We start from the raw sequence: 19,954 nt of genomic DNA on the forward strand, positions 1-19,954 counted from the left end.
ACCAGCCAGCCACTGTTGGCCAGTTCGATTAATCAACTCAAAAATTTGGAAACAAATTGCAGTTTGCCCATATGGAACAATGGGGGGCACAAATCATCTCATTGTTCCCCGAGGGTAGGTCCTAGGAACACCAAAGTGGGTTGAGTGGTAGGGCATTATGGGTGCTACCCACCACCCAACCCACAAAAGAAATGGACAAGTGGGCAATTTTTTAAAAGGAAAAAAATGAAACTTTCAACAAAAAATCCATAGGATCCAATGGGGGTTTATGGTTGTTTTTTTAAATTAAAAAATCACTCACTTGCCCATTTATTTTGCCCATTGCAACAGCTGCCACATCAGCACCATTAGCAGCAGCAAGCATAGTCGCTCAACTACAGCAACATCTTCAGCCACGTTTTGACTGAGTGAGTAAACCTTGCAATGCAGATTGCAGAGCAGATCTGAGCAGTGAGTAACGCACAAGTTAGTCTCTCAAGGCCAGATATGGAGTTCATCTCACAGCAATCACCAAGAAAATACTGCACACACAGAGAGAAAGAGAGCTGAGCTGCTATTGTCCAATGCCATAACACAAACCAAACGACAACTCCAGGATGGCAGACAGGCAGCAAAGTTCTGCCTTTGTCAATCTGAGATCCAGCAAAACTAGATAGTTAATATAGCAGCATTAGCACAGCATATTATATTCAGTGCAGAGAAAAGAAAACCACAAAAACAGACATTTCCTGATTCCTTCTTCCCTCCTCTGCTGATGCATGCTCCTTAAGGGCATACTAGGGTCTCTCTCCGCCTCCCAGGCCCTTTGAAAACATTTTGAAATCTCTTCCTTTTTTGTTTCCCCTCCCTCCTCCCAGCCAATGGGGGCACACTAAAATAGCCACTCGAATAACACAAATTGATCTGAATCAAATTGGGGCTAATTAGATTCCAACATGAATCAGCCCCTTTATTTTAAGGATGATTTGATTTGAATTAGAATAATGCAAATCACCCAAATTCGGCATGAATCGATTTGCACATCCCTAATTACCAGGACATTCTTCATCAGCAATGCTATCAAAAAGGAGGCCAAGTTGTGTTTCATTTTTGAAGAGGCTTGAGTGTAGCTCAATGTTAACGTTTTCAGTTTTAATATTTAAACAGGTTACTATTCTTAGTAACTTGCTACTGACTATGCTAAATCAACACACTTTTTAATTAGGAATTCCTTAAAAGAAGAAAAAAGCCCTATACTTATTATAGTATCCATAACACGCTTTATACAGCACCAAACCATATAATATAATCTTACTGTAACTCAAAAGGGATCCCCACTGAAGTCAGTAATAATTGTCTTTATTGAATGACAGAGAAGTGAGAATGGTTGAGTTTTTAAGACACATAAGTGTGATAACATGTACTGTTTTTCTTTAGGATTCACTTCCAGAATATGAGTGTGCTGTGGTTGGGACATATTTTATGTACACAATTCCAGTGATCGTACTCACATAGTGACAGTTTATCACACCCTGCGATATACCCTCTCATGCTTTAGGATGGGAGGAGACCTGGTCTTGTGGTAGCAAGCATGACTTGTCCCCATAGCTAAGCAGGGTCTGCCCTGGTTGCATCTGAATAGGAGACTTGATGTGTGAGCACTGCAAGATATTCCCCTCAGGGGATGAAGCTGCTCTGGGAAGAGCAGAAGGTTCCAAGTTCCCTCCCTGGCTTCTCCAAGATAGGGCTGAGAGAGATTCCTGCCTGCAACCTTGGAGAAGCCGCTGCCAGTCTGTGAAGACAATACTGAGCTAGATAGACCAATGGTCTGACTCAGTATATGGCAGTTTCCTATGTTCCTATGATTAGTTTTACATGGATTTTATTGGTGTTTTGTTTTGTTTGTAGATATGTTTAACTATTATTAGGTGTAATTTTACACTCAGTTAAATATGCTGACATATACATAATTGTGCTCATGATTCTGGTAGTATTTCGGTCTTCATCCGTACATTTAACAAATTTACCATTCATTCTTCCTCCAGAAGTTACAATCTCTAAACTCTGAGGATCTGGGGGTAATATATCACTTGGGGTACAGGGGGTTGATCTAACATGCCATGTTTATATGATAACAGGAATGTAATAGAAAACGGTTCTTTTCTTAACAACTTGAATTAGTTTCAAGTGTGCCATTTTGCATTCAAATGTAGAAAGACACGGAAACCAATCCTTTATTTTCTATTAGAAAACAGCCACTGTCCCCTATCTCTCATTATGGTGCAGACTACAAGACCTAACAACAAAAATCTATATTATTGATCTAACCAAGTCTCCACAATTATTCTTTAGAAGGAAACGCCGACGATAAATTACATCTGCACTGGCTTTTCATCTGCTGTTCGATATAAGTGATCTCTCAGGGCAGGCTGGAGACCTTAAATCGTCAACACCCTTGTCAAAGAAGCTAAGGAGGCCTGGGCTTCCTACAAACTGCTTTGGAAGAACTTTTAACCTATAATTTCTAGCAACAACTCATTTCATTTTCAGAAAATTGGGAAAAATCTTTCCAGGAATATTTTTTAATTTAATAGAACACGGTTTCATTTTTCTAAGAAATGTCCTGAGAATTCTGATTTGAAGATCATTTTTTCTCCTCTCTCACACTGGCTAAAAAGCCAGGTGTTACAGATGTTATTTAGCTAAAGACCTATACATAAACTCAGATATTTTTCTGCAGTTTTACTTCACATGTCATGATACTGCATACTATAGTCCTATTTAATATTGTTCTTAAAGAAGAAGTCTAACTGTGAAATGTCTGTATGGAGTTAATAACAGGGGATTATTAAAGCTACTTAAGTCCTTCACAGGAGTCTGAGATCAGTTAACTTGCAGTATGTTTTGTTTTAATAAACCAGGAGTGTGTTACATTATATTAAACATTAACTCTACTTTTTCTGATCTGCAGTAAATTCTGCACTGTGTTTTTTGTAAACTCTGCACAGTGCAGAGTTTACTACATATCAGAAATGTATAGAGATGTACATTTAATCTACAGAAGATATTCATGGAGGTTTTTTGTTTTTAATGATGCAATGATGCTCACTCAGAAGCTCATTCATTTCAAATATCAGATATAGTTCAATTGGGACAGGTTCACAGTGAGATTTTTTCTTCATATGGACTTGCTACATTTATAGCTCCACTTTCTCCCCATGAAGCTCAAGACAACTGATAAAGGTTCTAAGGAATCACAAGAAGAAATTAATTGTGATACAGGGGAACACTTTCCAACAATCTGCACTGCTGCTATAGCTCTTAAAGCTTTATTTGTTCAAAAAGGCACTTTCTCAGTGTGATTATGCACACATTTGTATCAAGGGATGATTGCATTACGACAGATCAGCAGCAAACAACTCTTCAAATCAGCCCTTGGAATCAAAATCAGCCATGATGCAAACCTTCACAATTTCTAGATATTGATAATTGTTTCTTTCTTAATAGTTTAAGTACCTCGAAATATTGAATCCAACCGTACTATCACATGAGATACTATATATATATCGTATATATATATAGTGTCTGCATGTGTCTGCAGCTTAGTCGATCAGGCAAACACCAATGCAGGAAGGAAGGGGGTGATTTTCAATGCTCTCTCCTCTCTCCAAAAGTATGTTTTGGCTTCAGATATATGTCCTTGAGAATTGCACAACCCTTAAGGATATATTTCTGAAGCTGAAAGGTACTTTTGGAGGAAGGAGACAACAGTCAAAATTGCCCCTTCTCCCTGTGCTTGCCTGCTCAGCAACAAGCTGACTGAGCTCCGATACACATTTCTGTGCTCTTTTACAATCTACTAAAGCTGCACAGAATGTGAGTCACTTGCATTAAAAATACCTTTCTTACGGAAAGATGTTGAAGGCACATTTGATTCATTTTAAAGAAGATTTCAGAGGGAAATTAGAGAAAGGGTAAGAATATATGTGATCATTAACAAAGAAAGCAATACTACCCACTTCAACATGCACACATACATTCTTTACCCAAGCAGTACCGACCACAACCACAATCAAGTCTGACAGTTGATTAGGATCCTATGTCAAAATTCAGCACAACTTTTCTGGAGCAGTCACTGAAGTCCTATAACTGAGGGCGGTGGTCACCTATATCACTTTCAGATAATGATTTTCTCATACATATGAAGAGCTACAGTTGTACCTGTGGAGCAACTGGCAACAGGGACTTTTTGTTCATGTTTGCACCATGAGATGCACAAGTGTTATAATAGAAAAAGCCCCTGCACATATAAGGATTTTGATTCATTGTTAAAGCACTTCTTGAAAATAGCTGTTTTACTTGTTAGTAGGATAATCCAGTATAGCCCTTTCCCTCAAACCAGACATTTCCCCTTGCCCACATAAAAGAAAAATAAAACAAAGATCAAACCTGTATGCGTCCTATAGTGGTCCTTCATGGCTGATGCTGTAAGGAAGGAATAATGGCATGTAGGCCATGTACACTTATATGGCTTTTCTCCGGTGTGAAGTTTCATATGATTGTTCAGTGCCCACTTCTCTGTGAAGCTTCTGTCACACAAGTGGCAAGTACATTTCCTGTGTGTTTTTTAAAAAAGAAAAAGAAAAGAAAAATAAAACCAGGTGTTTATACACACACCCCAAAACTGACAAAAGAAGCATGTTTTTAACCTGAAGTGTGGTAAATGCACAGACTTTCATGAAGAGAATTGCAGACCTGGTCTGTCATGTCTGTATAACCAGGCATTGATTTTTCTGTCGAGACCTGGCACTTCAGCCATTTATTCTCTGCTTTGCGGTTGGGCCCAACGGGTTTGAAAAATTCTGTTACAGTCCAGTCACCCCTGAGGCAAATGTGAGAATAGATTTCACCTGTACAGGCCTACACCACTTATCCAGGGCATGGGCTGTCAGAGCAAAGGCTAAATGAAAAGCTATCCATACTAAACTACTCAGACAATCACACCGCTCTGTGCCATGCTGCTGCTACTGCAGTGCGGAGGTGAAATACTACTTGTAATAACACTGTTACTGTAAGGGGCACAGAAAGTCTGCTTGCCTTTCAGAGATTTAGTAATGTATTTGAAGCATTTCTATACAGCTTCTCCTAAGACATACCTTGAACTGGTTTACATTTTTAAATGTTTCCACCATTAAATAACACCACCATACAGAAGTTGAACAGCTTCCTATTAAAACAGTTTAGATGCCTAAAATCTACAAAGATGGCAGAGGTTATACAGAAGGCTCTGTTTAAAAGCAAGGTTTTTTTCTTTCCCCTAAGCATCAACAGTAGATTGATCTTATAGGCATCCCTTGGGAATAATGTTTCCCAAGATAGGGAAAAGCCACATTCTTAGATGACATCAAAGCTGTTTCATAAAGAGCAGAACTACAGATGAGGACCCCAGGCCCATCTCAATAAGCAGGGAGGCAACTAAAGATACTAAAAGACTAGGGATGTGCGTGACACAGATTTTGTGTTAGGTTTTGAGCATGAAATGAAATGCAAATAACCGAAACATTCTGTCGGAACAACCAGTTTGACCAGCTGTGTCTATGGAACAACTTCAAAAATGTGTTGAGTGTTTCGGCCTTAGGGAACAAAAGGAAAAATTGGAACACCCCATTGTTCTCCATGGGTAGCTCCTGGGGACACCTCAGTGGACTGGATGGTAGGGCATGATGGGTGCTATATACCACCCATTCCACAAAAGAAATGGTTGAGCATGTGATTGTTAACAAATTTTTAACTCCCCCCCCCAAAAAAACACCCATAGGATCCTTTAGTTAAAAATCATCCAAAATTACCCATTTCTTTTGTGGTTTGGTTGGTAGGTAGCACGTATCATGCCCTACCACACAACCCACTTTGGTGCCCTCAGGAGCTACCTGTGGGGGACAATGGGGTGTTTCGATTTTCCCCATTGTTCTCTATTGCCAGAACAAGCTGAGGTCACAGAGTGCACTGCATACATGTTTTGCATTGCATTTTGCATTGCAATTTGCAATGCATTTTGCAAACGTCTTGAAAAATATTGCAGAAGCATACAGTAAAAGGCAATCTGTCCCTCCCAACATACATTTCAAACACAGTCCAAAAATGGCCAAAAAAGATTCACTGAAACAATCCTACAATGCCTGAGTGCAGTAACATCACTGGCACAAGTTGCGCTCACACACACAGTTATGACTCCTTACCTTACTTCCTAGTATTGTAACAGTTGCCACAGCAGTACACTGAGCAGCAAGCACAGCGATAATTTCAGCTAGAGTAACTTCAGCCACATTTTGACTGAGTACAACACCTTGCAATGGAGATTGCAGAGCAGATCAAAGCAGTCAGCGAAGCATAAGTTAGACTCAAGCCAGTCATGGAGCTTATCACAGCAATCACCAAGAAATATCAGAGAGAGAGAGAGAGTTGCCACTGTCCATTTCTCACCACAACACTATCTCACAAACAAAACAAACCACAACTCAAAGGAAGGAACTCAAGTTCTGCCTTTTGTCAATCTGAGATCCAGCAAAACCAGATAGTTATAGCAGCAATAGCACAGCATATTATACTCATTGCAGAGAAAAGAAAACCAGAAAATCAAACCTTGCTTGATGCCTTCCTCCTCTCCTCCTAATATATCCTCTTTGAGAGACACACACTATAAGAGCTCTCTCTACCTCCCAGTCCCTTTGGATAATTTTGAATTTGAAATTCCCTCCTTGTATTCCCCCTCCCTCCCTCACCCAGCCAATGGGAACACATTTGCCCATGACAACACTATAACAAGCCAACCAAGAAGGAAGGAGATTGCAAGCCAATTGGAAGCCAGTGCCAGAAAACCAATCAGCAAGGGAAAAACAGGCTTCCAAAGTGGCACTCATAAGTTGAAATGTTTCGATCAAAACTGGGTTGTTCTGCTCTGAGCTAAAACAGGCCCTTTATTTAAAGGGTGTTCTGTTTCGAGCTCTAAAACTTGAAATGGCCCATTTCGAATTGAAATGTTCTGTGCAACTCTAGGAATATAGGAAGCTGCCATAAATTGAGTTAGATCATTGGTCCATCTAGCTCAGTATTGACTACACAGACTGGCAGTGGCTTCTCCAAAGTTGCAAGCAGGAGTCTCTCTCAGCCCTATCTTGGAGATGCCAGGGAGGGAAATTGGAATCTTTCCCATGCAAGCGCTTATCCCATAGCACCTACTAAAAGATACTGTAAGAACTTCAGTCTTGAAAGCACTGAACCATCTTTTAGCCATAGAAAGCATTTAGAGTTGTAAAAGTAAGAATGAACAGATTCTGGAACCAAAGTTAGCAACTAGAGAAGCTCATATAAGACTGGTGTTGTATAGTCCTGGTAGCCTGTCATCTTCTGCACTAGCTGCAGCTCCTGGCTCATGGGCTGCTCCAGACAAAGTGTACTGCAGCAGCAAAGCCTAAAGATTACACTAGTGTAGATGGTTACAGCACATCCTGCCTCCTATGGTACCAGACCCTGGTACCAGATATCTCAATTTTTCAGAGATTCTCATGAAAAATATCTCCATTTTTCAGAGATTCTCATTCACCAGATATCTCCATTTTTCAGAGATTCTCATTCACCAGATATCTTTCCATTCACCAGATATCTCCATTTTTCAGAGATTCTCATACTTGTGACATTATCAGGCTTTGCCTTGTGACCTCAGCAGGTCCTGCTTCAGAAAGTTCAGGTTGTGGGATCTATCTGACCTGGCAACCTATACACTGTAACTAGAATTACACTAGGATCAGGCTGTTATCTAGAAGCATGTCCAGGGCTCAAACGTGATTTGTTAGTGATGGCACACAAACCTTCTACCAATAGAGGACTGCTCTCATCTAGAGAGCAGAGTCTAATTCTATGTTGCTAAAACATGTTGCTAACCTAGTTTACATACATTTGTACTAGTAGGCTTAGGCAACATTAACCTAAATCTTAGAAAGGAACACTGGTCTTACTATTAAGGGTTCTTTTTCCCTGTGTCTGGAGCTCATCATTGATGGGTTGTGGACTGAGCATGCTCGAGAGACAGGACTACAACTTCAAACCGATTAACACACTTCCTGCTGCATCCCAGTTCTGGGACTGTAGTGAAGTGTAGCATTTTAAAGGAGAGAGCCATCTGAATAGCCAGTAACAGGAGAAACAGGCTAAAAGAACAGTGTTAGAAAGACAAACAAGTCCTTGTGGAAAGAAACACAGGAAGGGAGGAACTAGTACTGTGATCCAGTGTTCCCTCTAAGGTGTGCATACATGCCTGCGCTCACAAGTTTTTTTTAATGTCTGCTCAGTTAATTTTAGATCCTGCTCAGGTTGAGTCAGGAAGGCCCCATTCTGAATGCATGTGTGCACACACTGCCTTAATACTCCCACCCAGAAAAAAAACTCATTCTGCACAGAGATAAAAAAAACAGAGAGTGACCCTGAGGAGCTGACTCCACCTGAAGCTGTGTTGAAGACACCCAATCTAATTAAAAAAAACAACCACCCAGTAAAATCTGAAAAGTGAAAAAGTACATCTGGGCAGGCATGATGAGCTCCAGACACAGGGAAAAAGAACCTTTCATGGTAAGACCAATGTTCCTTTTCCACTGTGCTGGAGCTCATCATTGATGGAATATGCCCAAGCAGAATGACTATGGGAAGGTGATGTACTAGACCACTTTTCTGCAAGACTCTACAGTCGAAGGTGGCCTGAGGAGTTAAGAAAGAAGATATTTTGTAGTGCTGGATGAAGGGCGTAATGGAGGACCACATCGCCAGTTTACAGATGTCTACTAATGGAGTGTGTGCGGAAAACACTGCAGAGGCAATGGCACTGCAGGTGGAATGTGCCGTGGTCCTGCCTGGAATGGAAAGGTTCAGCGTTTTGTAGATGAGGTGAATGCATTCTTTAAGCCACCTGGAGAAGGTCGCTTTAGAAATCTTAAGGCCCCTGGAAGATGGACGGAAGGCCATAAAAAGGGCATCTGATTGGCACAACTCTTTGGTGCACTTGAGGTATATTATTATTATTATTAATTTGATTTCTATACCGCCCAAAAATGGTTCAGGGCGGTTTACACAGAGGAATAATAAATAGATAGATAAGATAAGATAAGATAAGATAAGATAAGATAAGATAAGATAAGATAAGATAAGATAAGATAAGATAAGATAAGATAAGATGGATCCCTGTCCCCAAAGGGCTCACAATCTAAAAAGAAACATAAGATAGACACCAGCAACAGTCACTGAAGGTACTGTGCTGAGGGTGGATAGGGCTAGTTGCTCTCCCCCAGCTATATAAAGAGAATTGCCACGTTAAAAGGTACCTCTTTGTCAAGCGAAGAGCTGTGCTGACATCGGGTTTGTGCCACATTTTTTCTTTTTGGTGGACTGAAGCCGGACAAAAGGAGGGGAGAACAATATTCTGAGACTGGTGGGAGTTGATTTTGGGAAGGAAGGTGGGGTCCAATCTGAGAATGACAGAATCTGGTTGGAAAAGACACAGTTCCTTGCAGGACTGATAGCACTCCAAGTTCAGAGACCCGGTGGGTGGAGGTGATGGCCACCAGGAACAGGACTTCAAGCTAATAGAGGTTCGAAGTGGGGCTGGGTGAGAGTGTTTAGGTTTTTATTTAAACTCCAGGAAGGAAAGCACTGGATAGGAGAGGGAGCAAGATTCGATGCCCCCCTAAGGAAGCGGGAAATATGAGGGTGCAGTGATGATGAATCTGGTTCAGGACTGAAGCCAGGGCTGAGGCTTGCCTCTTGAGGGTATTGGGATGAAGACGGAGATCCAAACCAGCTTGGAGGAAGGAGAGCTCTTCGGATACTCCAGTGGAGAGGAGGCTGAGTCCATCTGGAAAAGGCCACCCAGGTGGCTTGATCAATTCTTTGGGTGGAAGGACACTGAGACACCAGGATAGTATTCTGAACCTGGGTGGAATAGCCCTTGGCTGCTGGTCTAGCGCACTCAACGTCCAAGTGCAAAGTTGGAGCCATTCCAGCTCAGGGGGCAGGATGGGCCCTTGAGATAGAAGATCTTTTCGAAGAGGTACTGTAGATACCAAGGGGGATAGCTAGAAAGATGGACCAGTTAGGAGAACCAAGGTCTCCTGTGCCAGTGTGGAATGATCAGAGTAAGTTGTGCCTGTTCCTCTATCATTTTCCTGATGACCTGGTTGATGACAGCTGTCAGTGGAGAAGTGTACAGGAAGGTGGGAGGCCAGTTGGCCGTGAGGGCATTGGCCACTCCTGCCAGATGAGAATGGAAATAAATTAAGAAACGTGGGAGTTGGTGATTGCTGGGAGATGTGAATAGGTCCACTAGGGGTTCGCCAAGGAGGAGTGATGTTTGTCTGAATACATTGGGGTGGACTTTCCATTCCACTGGGTCCATGATCTGACTGCTGAGCTAATCCGCCTGTTCATTCTCTATCCCATTGAGGTGTTCTGCGACAATGGAGAGAAGATGCGCCTCTGCCCACTGGAAGAGGAGGTTGGACTCCGCTGTCAGGGCCTTTGATCTTGTGCTACCCTGTCAATTGATTTGGGCTTTGGTGGTGACATTATCCGTCCTGATCAAAACATGACTGCCCTGTAGGAGGTGACTGAAGTGAAGAAGGGCAACCCTGCCACCCTGAGTTCTAGCCAGTTGATGTTATTTTTACTTTCCTGACCAAGTGCCTTGTGCCAGGTGTCTCTGACAGTGTGCTCCCCATCCTGTCAGACTGGCGTCTGTTGTGACAATGATTCTTTGAGGGATGATTAACGGGAGACCCATCGTGAGAGCCAGTGAGAGCCACCAATGGAAGGACTGACACATCTTTCTAAGTAGGGCCACTGACTGGTGAGTGCATGCCATGATGGCATCCTAATGAGAGAGGAGTAGCCACTGAAGTGGGTGAGAGTGCCACCTTGACCACAGGGTGCACGCCATGCAGGCTACCATGGACCCTAGGATCTGGGAGCGTAGCATCAAGTTGGCTGATGAGAAACTGAAGCCTGCGCCATGTCGAAGAAGGCGCCCAAGTATTGTAGGGTCTGGGATGGAAGGAGATGACTCTTCTCTTTGTTCACTATGAAGCCATGGTCCCTGAGGCACTGTAGAGATCTGTGTACTGCAAGCTTGGACTGATGGAAGGTAGGTGCCCAAATGAGGTCATCCAAATATGGGTGGATGTGCACCTCCTGTAGGCAAAGGGTGCTATAATGGTGACCATGATCTTTGTGAAGACCCAGGGGGCGGATGACAGCCCAAATGGAAGGGCCCTGAACAAGAAATGATGGTTGTCCAAGGAACAAAGGAACCTCCTGTGCTGACAGAGAATTGGGATGTGGAGGTATGCTTGTGACAGGTCAACTGAAGCCAGGTAGTCATTGGAGCGTATGGCCTCGATGGTGTGTAAGGACTCCATCCTGAACCTCCTTTTCTCTAAGAACCTGTTCAGGTGTTTGAGCACCAGTATGGCCCTCCAGGACTGATCTTTTTTCAGGACTAGAAATAAGAGAGAGTAGACGCCGGAGCATATGTCTGTGGAGGGAACCGGCTCTATCGCCCAAATCTGGAGGAGATGATGAATACCCTGAACCATTAAATGTCATCTGGCTGGATTGCTGGTCCATGGTGAGATCACAAAGGAGTCGAGGGGAGGGGAGCTAAACTCTAGGCAGTATCCATGGGAAACAGTGTCTATGACCCACTGGTCCTGGGTGGTAGACATCCAAGTGGGGATGAAAAGGAGAAGTCTGCCCCCGATCTGGCATGAGTCATTGTTTTCTGCTTGCCTGAGGATTTCGGTTGATGGATTTGAACCCCTGGGATCTTTGACTTGCCGTGATTCCTTTGCCTCCATTGGGAGTGGCCATTGCCTCTGACATTGTTGGAATGGAAATCCCTGATGGTGGTGTGGTAGTTTTCCTGGAATTGTCTTTGACAGAGAAAGGAAGAAAAAGGAGACAGGGAGGTACGAAAGGACTGACAAGAATCTCTATGTGTGGAGGGAATGGCCTTCTTTTTATCCCTGATTTTGACCAGGACAGGTTCCAAGGAGAGGCCAAAGAGGTCTATGCCTGTGAAGGGAGAAGATGTCAGTGACAGTTTAGACTTGGCATCCACTTGCCACAACTTAAGCCAGAGAGCCCATCTTACAGCTACTCTGGAGACCATTGCCCTGGACGCCTGCTGAATGCAGTCCAGACTGGAGTCCGCAGTCAGGGCCGCTGCCTTGGCCAATTTGTACCTTGGGGTAGCTTGATGTTGTCTGCGGGGAACCAGGGCTATGAGTTCCTTGGCCCATAGAACTGATGTCCTGAAAAAGATGGAGTTAGTAGTTGCAGCCTTGACAGCTGTTGCGGTGGCCTCGTGAGCTTTCTTAAGGAGTGAGTCACATTTCCTATCTTCAGCAGTTTTTAACAGTTCTTGTCAATCAGTGTTCAGGCTAGATCCTGAAACCATTTGGACAACCAGGACGTCAATGCAGGGAACAGCGAGAAGGGAGGAGACCTCCTCGGGAAGAGAATAATGTTTCCTAGGGTAGGTGCCGACAGGCTGAGAGCATGCTGGTTGTTACCATCCTGCAAGCATGACCTAGCAAAAGGTAGCAGGGAAAGGCAACATGGCCGGAGAGGATGCAGAAAAAGGAAATACATTTTTATCTAAATCAGGCTCTTTTGGTGAAGCCTCAGCAGGGACCACATCATTAATAGTCTGTTTGGCTTTAGACAGTAGAACTTCAAAATCAGCGGAAGAGAAAAGGTGAGAAGAAATAGGGGCTTGTTGAGATACTTCCTTGCCTGATAACTCCCCCTCCTCAATATCCGAATCATCAGGATTTAGTGGAACAGCAGGATCTGGGTTCAAGTTTGAGTCAGAAACTGATACAGGATGGTTCACCTGGCCTGTGGGAAGGACTGGGTTCACAGCTGGAGGCGGAGGGGCCACAAGGGGAGCAGGCAAGGTGGGAGGGGCGGGCGGTAACAAGGAATGGACAGGAGGCAGTAAAGCAAGTGGAGGTAGCACAGGTAAAGCAGGCAGCGGTAGCACAGGTATAGCTGGGGTGGGCAGGAAGGCAGGCTGAGGTGTTTGGGAACTGGGGACAGAGAATCCGAAGAGGAAGACTGCCTCCATTTGTGCCTGTGGCCAGTTCTTTTAGCAAGGAAATGGCCCCTTTCTGAGAATGGGATGGCGTTCCTTCTGGGGCTCAAGTTCGGGGAGGAAGAGGAGAGGCACTTTCGGATAGGCCTGGGCCTGGCCAGTACTACTGGTGCAGCTGGGACCGGCACAAGAAGCCCTGGTGGAAAGAGATCAAGAAGTGAAAGAGTGTCCTAAAGAGCGGAGCCTCCCTCACCCAGAAATTGCCTAAGCCACTCCACCACATCTGAGGGAATAGATGGAAATGGTCCCTGGAGGGGAGTTGCGATTACTTACATGGATAGGTGATGTAAGCTCTGGACTCCTCGGATCTTCTGCAGAAATTGTTGGAGTTTCCCTTGGCCGTGGTGAGGTAAGCGGGAGATAAAGGTCTCTGAGGCTCCTCGGGTACCACTGGAACAGGCGACAAAACTTCTTTGCCGGTCAGGGTTGGGCCAGGTGCAGTGGGACTGCACAGGCCAGCTGCTTCCCCCTCAGCACCTAACACCATTGGTGTTTTGGAAGCAAATGCCAGAGGATCGCCCTTTGGGCAACAGTAATCGGCTCCATGTTTCCTGCCTTTTGAAGTACAGGTTTTAAGTACAGGTATTATTCTCCAGCCGACATCCTTTATCAGGAGATGCTTGCTCAAGCAGATGGAGATCTCTTCTTTTTAGGGGGCTCACCCACAAGATGTTTAGTCTTTTTTGTGGCTTTCTTAGGTGCCGCAATTGAAACGAGTGGGGCCACCGTATCTCCAAGAGGAGGGGGCGCGGATGGAGAGGAGAGGCCAATTTTGCCCTAATGGTTGAGGACAGCGCTGTTTCTTTGCTGGTAATGGTGGAGCCCTCTGAAAGGGACCCCCTTAAAAGCTCCTCTGCATAAGCAAGCTCCATGATTGAAGGAGCGAGAGGAAAAAATTGCCAAGAAGCCAAACAAAGGATCTACAAATCCAAATGTGGCAGAATAGGAAAAGTAAAAAGAACGTTTTGGAATTTGGCAGGAAAAGGGTCTAAGACAGCTCTTTTTCAACCCTCGCACAATCTATGAAGGGGAAGGGGAGAAGGGTTTAGGTGAAAAAATTGTTTGAAAGATTCAAAGGTTAGAGAACTCTCTCTCTGCTATCTTGAGTGAGATACAAAGTTGCAGGCCTGTCTCTCGAGCATGCTCAGTCCACAGCCCATCAATGATGAGCTCCAGCACAGGGAGGGAAATGCATTTTAATGCAAATGTAAAACAAGCTAGGAACTCAGGACACAATTGGAAATTATACTGAATATAGATTGCCTAGCTCCTTAAAAATCTGTTTGATTTCAAGATGCTTTGAAAATGTGCAAGGTGTGTTGATGTACATTTGATGATACAAACTTATATGCAGTTTGAATCAATGGAGCAGAAATTTGAATCTAGTTTCTTAGCACTCTGATTAATGGTAAAGTGTGTCGTCGAGTCAGTGTCGACTCCTGGTGACCGCACAGAGCCTTGTGGTTGTCTTTGGTAGAATATAGGAGGGGTTTACCATTACCATCTCCCACGCAGTATGAGATGATGCCTTTCAGCATCTTCCTATATTGCCGCTGCCCAATATAGGTGTTTCCCATAGTCTGGGAAACATACTAGCGGGGATTCGAACTGGAAACCTCTGGCTTGCTAGTCAAGTCATTTCCCCGCTGTGCCATTAGGTGGCTCCCACTCTGATTACAGCACTGCATAGTTTGAGCGTCTGCTGGATATAGGTCCAATGGCACACAGTGAGAAGGATCTAGACTAAGTTAGACATGACTAAAAAGTATTGAAATAGATGAAGCAAGTCTCAAATTTAGTGGGACTTAGTCATGCTGATTTAGTCTGGATCCTGCCCAGTACCTGCTATAAAAACAACTCAATTTTCATTGGCTTAAACAAAGCTATTAAATTGTGGGTGTATTAGATTGTGTTAGAGTAAGCAAATGAACCTAATTTTAATTTGCTTTACAAAAAGATCTACAGCAGTCTGGTAGTGTTCTTCAATTCGTTTTGCAAACATTAAAAACAATCTACATACTTGATTTGCATTCTCAAATCTGACTAAAGATATATTTTTATTTTTTGTGCAAGTTATGCTTACACTGGGCAGTTGCTAATTTTCTCAATGAAACCATTTCCAAACAATGGAGAAAGATAAAAGAATCAAGAATGATGTTTGTGTGTGTGCGTGTGCACACACACACACACACAGAGAATTGAAAAAATACTTTCAAATTACTATATCACTTGATCATTGCTTGGTGGCACTGGCAAATGACAAATATAGCTAAATACTTCCAAATGCACAGTAAAAAAATATCATGTCCGTATATCTCTCTGACAGGTCTTCATGCATTTCACATTTCAAAAGCATGACAGGGATCTTATTTCTAAGATAAATTCCCCTATCTACTTATTTCCTTGTGTATTTATTGTGGATCTAACCTTCTACTACAAGAAATAAATAAGCAGGTTAAGCAGATGCTATCTTTTAACAAATAGTTTCTCTAGACTGTATTACAACTTTATGAATGACAAAATAAATCCCTCATTTTTAAATCTTCCAAGATGTACATGTAACAACATTGCACCTATTGAACCCCAATGCATACTCTATTATTCACATACAATAAAAACGTTCAAGTAAGATTGAGAGAGTGTCTTAAAAATGCCCCCCCCCGGCAAATACAGAATGATTCGTGAAAGTGTATCTTTAATTCATTCTATGGCAGCTAGGAAAGTTGAGGCAAATGATATTATTCACAGTACTTAGAATAGTACACAGTTCCATACCATGTTACACCTTTTTACATTTATATCCCAATCTTCCTCCAATTTCCCCCCCTTGAAATCTCCCAATAATTGGATTCAGGTAAGTACAGTAGTGTTTTTCATGTTCAAACTCAACACTCCTCTTGCCTCTTGCAGGGATCCCAACTCTAGTACAAAGGAATAACTAATTGCTTTCTGCCAGAGCTGGGCTCTAGGCTTCATGAAACAAATTCAAAGTTTATAAAAAAATGTTTAAAATTAATTTGAATATAAGACAACACATGATCCACTCAATATTAAGCACTTCTGAGCTGTATTGGTTTATGTGAGAGTTTTAAATGCATGCTTCCTGGTATACTAACAACAGGCTACAGAGGGAAAGAATGAAGAAAGCACATTTTCGTGTGACCAGGGTTCCATTGCTGTAGCTGTTCTGCTGGGTACATGCTGTTTATATTTTTTTAATTATGTAACATGTTTTAATACCGTTGCTGGCAGGTTTATAGGGAAGGGTTGGGGTACTGGGTGTTGGAAATGGAAAGAGCTAGAGAATACATATGAACACATGAACACACGAAGTTGTCTTATACTGACCCAAACATTGGTCCAACTAGTTCAGTACTGTTTACAGCAGGGATTCAAGCCTCTTTCAAACAAGAAAACTCTTTCTTTCCCAAACCTTTAGCTCGGGTACCTCATATAGATAGATAGATAGTCAGCATAGCATAGTGGTTAGAGTGTCGGACTCTGATTGGGAAGATCCAAGTTCGAATCCCCGTTTAGCCATGAAACTCGCTGGGTGACTCTGGGCCAGTCATGTATCTCTCAGCCTAACCTAACTCACAGGGTTGTTGTGACGATAAAAATAACCATGTACACCGCTCTGAGCTCCTCAGAGGAAGAGTGGGATATAAGTGTAAAGATAGATAGATAGATAGTGTGTGTGTACACAGTATGTATGTGTGTATGCACATATAAATTTAAATGTTGCATTATGAGACAGGTTACTCCAGTCACTGGCTTACATCCAGACTGTTTCTCATGAGTACTTCCATTGAAATGAATGGATCAAGCAAACGTGTCTCATTAATTTCAGTAAGACTGCTCATGAGTAGAAGGACCTAAAAACACCTGTTCGGTCAGGCTTTTAGTTTATAGTTTTAAAGCTTTGGTTTTAGAGGTTTTATTGCATTTTTAATTGTTTTAATTATGTTAATGTTTTAATGGTTTTATATTAAATGCCCAGGGACATTTTTTATGGGGCGATATATAAATGTACTAAATAAATGAATCAATAAATAAACTTCATCTGGATGTATGGCAGTGTGAAGGAATGAGGCCTGAACCACCTCTTTTTGTATACAAGACAGACAGTGACTGGAGTAACCATTTCGTGTGTGTGTGTGTATGTGTACACATATGTACATAAACACACAAATTTAAGTGTTATAGTTAGAGAGACAGGCTATTTCAGTCACTGGCTCACATTCAGACCAAATTACTCATAAGCAGTCTTACTGAAATTTACTCTCATCCTGAGTCATGATTTTTTACACACGGGTAGGTCTTCCTACTCCCAAGTAGTCCCATTGGTCACACTGGATGACCCTCAGATTTCCAGGCCAGAGAACCTACAATAAATTAATATTTCATTCCAGGGGAGTGCAGCGGTGACCATCATATTCCAAATATAGTACCCTGTGTGACTGTACAACTCAATGAGAACGTGAGTTCTTAGCTAAGAAAAATGAAGATTTCAAACCCCACACTAATGAGGATTCATACTTCAACATTTCAGTTCTCAGCATTTTAACGGAAAAGACACACTGTGACTGATCTAAAGGCAATCATCACAGATCTGGAAGCTGGTCAAGTGCATTCTACAGGCCAGTCTCTCAAAATCATCATATCTTTTCTTCAGTTTCTTGTCAGCTGTCCTTGGGCACACACTTGTTGGGTACACACAATACCGACATCTTTTGTACACCCAAGCCAAACACAAATAACATTGACTCCCTCTGTGAATGTGGTTGCATCTATGGGGTTGTGGTATCTCATAGTGCCTACATAGGTCAATTCCTGGCTGAGAGCTTCTGCCAGCTATACAACTGAGGGCGGGGGAGAGTGATCCCCTACCACAATCTTCCAAGGGCAGGTTCGGATGAACACAGCTCTGTACACACAATAACAGGGCCACAGCAGGAATGAACCTGCTCTGATGTAACTAGAGAATGTGTCACAATTCACCTGAACTAGTGGACCTTGAGCCCCTGGTGGCTCAGTGGTAAAACTGCCGCCCTGTAACCAGAAGGTTACAAGTTCGATCCTGACCAGGGGCTCAAGGTTGACTCAGCCTTCCATCCTTCCGAGGTCGGTAAAATGAGTACCCAGAATGTTGGGGGCAATATGCTGAAATCATTGTAAACCGCTTAGAGAGCTCCGGCTATAGAGCGGTATATAAATGTAAGTGCTATTGCTATTGCTATATGTTGCAATTCCCAAGTGTTGTTCCATAGCTGTACACATTGCTGCATAACTTGCAGGCCTAGTTGCCTTTGCTGCAGTTCTCCAGCTTACTTCCCAATGTAAACATTTCCCGTCAGTGGGAAGGATATTTTTGTATCACAGCACCACCATATTTTCAAACTGTACTTTTTTTGTTTGCTTGGCATATGTTGCCAGAAGGGACAGCACCTTGGAAACCTAACAGTGGCCTTTGGCTGGGGATTATGGGAGTTGAAGTCCAAGAACATCTGGGGGCACAACGTTGAGGATCCCTGCTCTAAGGGGAATATCTTATAGTGCTCACATTTCTAGTCTCCCATTCATATGCAACAAGGGCAGACCTAAGGGGACAAGACATACTTGCTACCACAAGACCAGCTTGCCTCACTATGTCCTCAAACCACCTCAGCTACATTGTGGCACAGAGGTAGGAAGCCCCCAAATGTGCTGCCCACAGTCCCTGCAGCACTTCATAATTAGCATGAAACCCAACAGTGAGGGCAATCAGGCAAATATATGCTTTCAGTTCTGTTAGAGCAAGGTGCTTCCACTGGAACATAGGAAGCTGCTGCCTACTAAGTCAGACTGTTGGTTCATCTAGAGCAGCATTGCCGACTTTGGCAGTGGCTCTCCAGGGCTTCAGATAGCATTTTGATTCCTCTGTCAGGGTTTATGATGGCTGTGCCTGTTGCCAGCACTGCTATTCGAGGGCCCCCAGATACCTCTCTCCCTATGTCCGGAGCTACAGGCTTGTAGCTCTCACTCTTAACATGTTCATGAGTCTCACAGGATTGTGCCCCCCACTGTTTGTTGGCATACTGGGGAAAGATCACTTAGCAGGCAGTGGGACAACCACCCCTGAAATTCAAACAGCTCAAAATGTTCATGCCCCTGGTGGGGGTGGAGGAGCTGTATGACCAGGAAAAGGATTAATGTGATACTGCTTGAGCTGGGATACATGGAAGACGGGGTGCATTCCTAAGTTATCAGGGAGCATCAATTTGAAAGCAACTAGGTTAATATGCTGGAGGATGGTAAATAAGCCTTGATAGTGATGGTCCAATTTAGCAGGTGGCTGGCCAGTACAGATGTGTTCCACAGAGAGCCAAACTTTATCACTTGCAAAGAATCAGGGTCCTTTTTGGTGGTGCCTGTCTGCTTTTAGTCATCTTTTATTCAGTACAGGTCTTATATCAATCCAGCCTGAACTGAGTGCAAGTGGGCAAGCCGATCATAGGCAATGGGAACAGGAGGCAAGGCAGGGTGAGCTTGGGGATGATAGTCATAATTGGCATAAAGGGGCTTTGGGATGTGGATGAGTGGTTGGTGTTGTATGCAAATTCCACCAGAGTCATACTGGTGATAACTAAGGAAGCACCCAAGATATTGTTCCAGGATTTGGTTCACTTGTTCTGTTTGCCTATTGGTTTGTGGATGGTATACTGTAGAGAGATGTACCTATATGACTAGAAAGGCCATGAAGACCTTCTAGAATCTGGAGAAAAATTGAGGGATTCT

The 19,954-nt window shown here is 43.1% G+C and overlaps 1 protein-coding gene across 3 annotated transcripts in view; it reads right to left on the reverse strand.

Moving 5' to 3' along the window:
* The window catches only part of ZNF407 (zinc finger protein 407), a 684,045-nt gene that overhangs the window by 330,163 nt on the left and 333,928 nt on the right, over positions 1-19,954 (reverse strand). For all 3 annotated transcript variants that reach the window (XM_053244892.1, XM_053244891.1, XM_053244890.1), the window contains exon 5: positions 4,429-4,595. In XM_053244892.1, coding sequence (XP_053100867.1) covers positions 4,429-4,595 — 167 coding nt within the window. The remainder of the gene's footprint in view (positions 1-4,428; positions 4,596-19,954) is intronic.

Source organism: Hemicordylus capensis, chromosome 4 (genome assembly GCF_027244095.1).
Source record: "Hemicordylus capensis ecotype Gifberg chromosome 4, rHemCap1.1.pri, whole genome shotgun sequence".
Lineage (NCBI taxonomy): Eukaryota > Metazoa > Chordata > Lepidosauria > Squamata > Cordylidae > Hemicordylus > Hemicordylus capensis.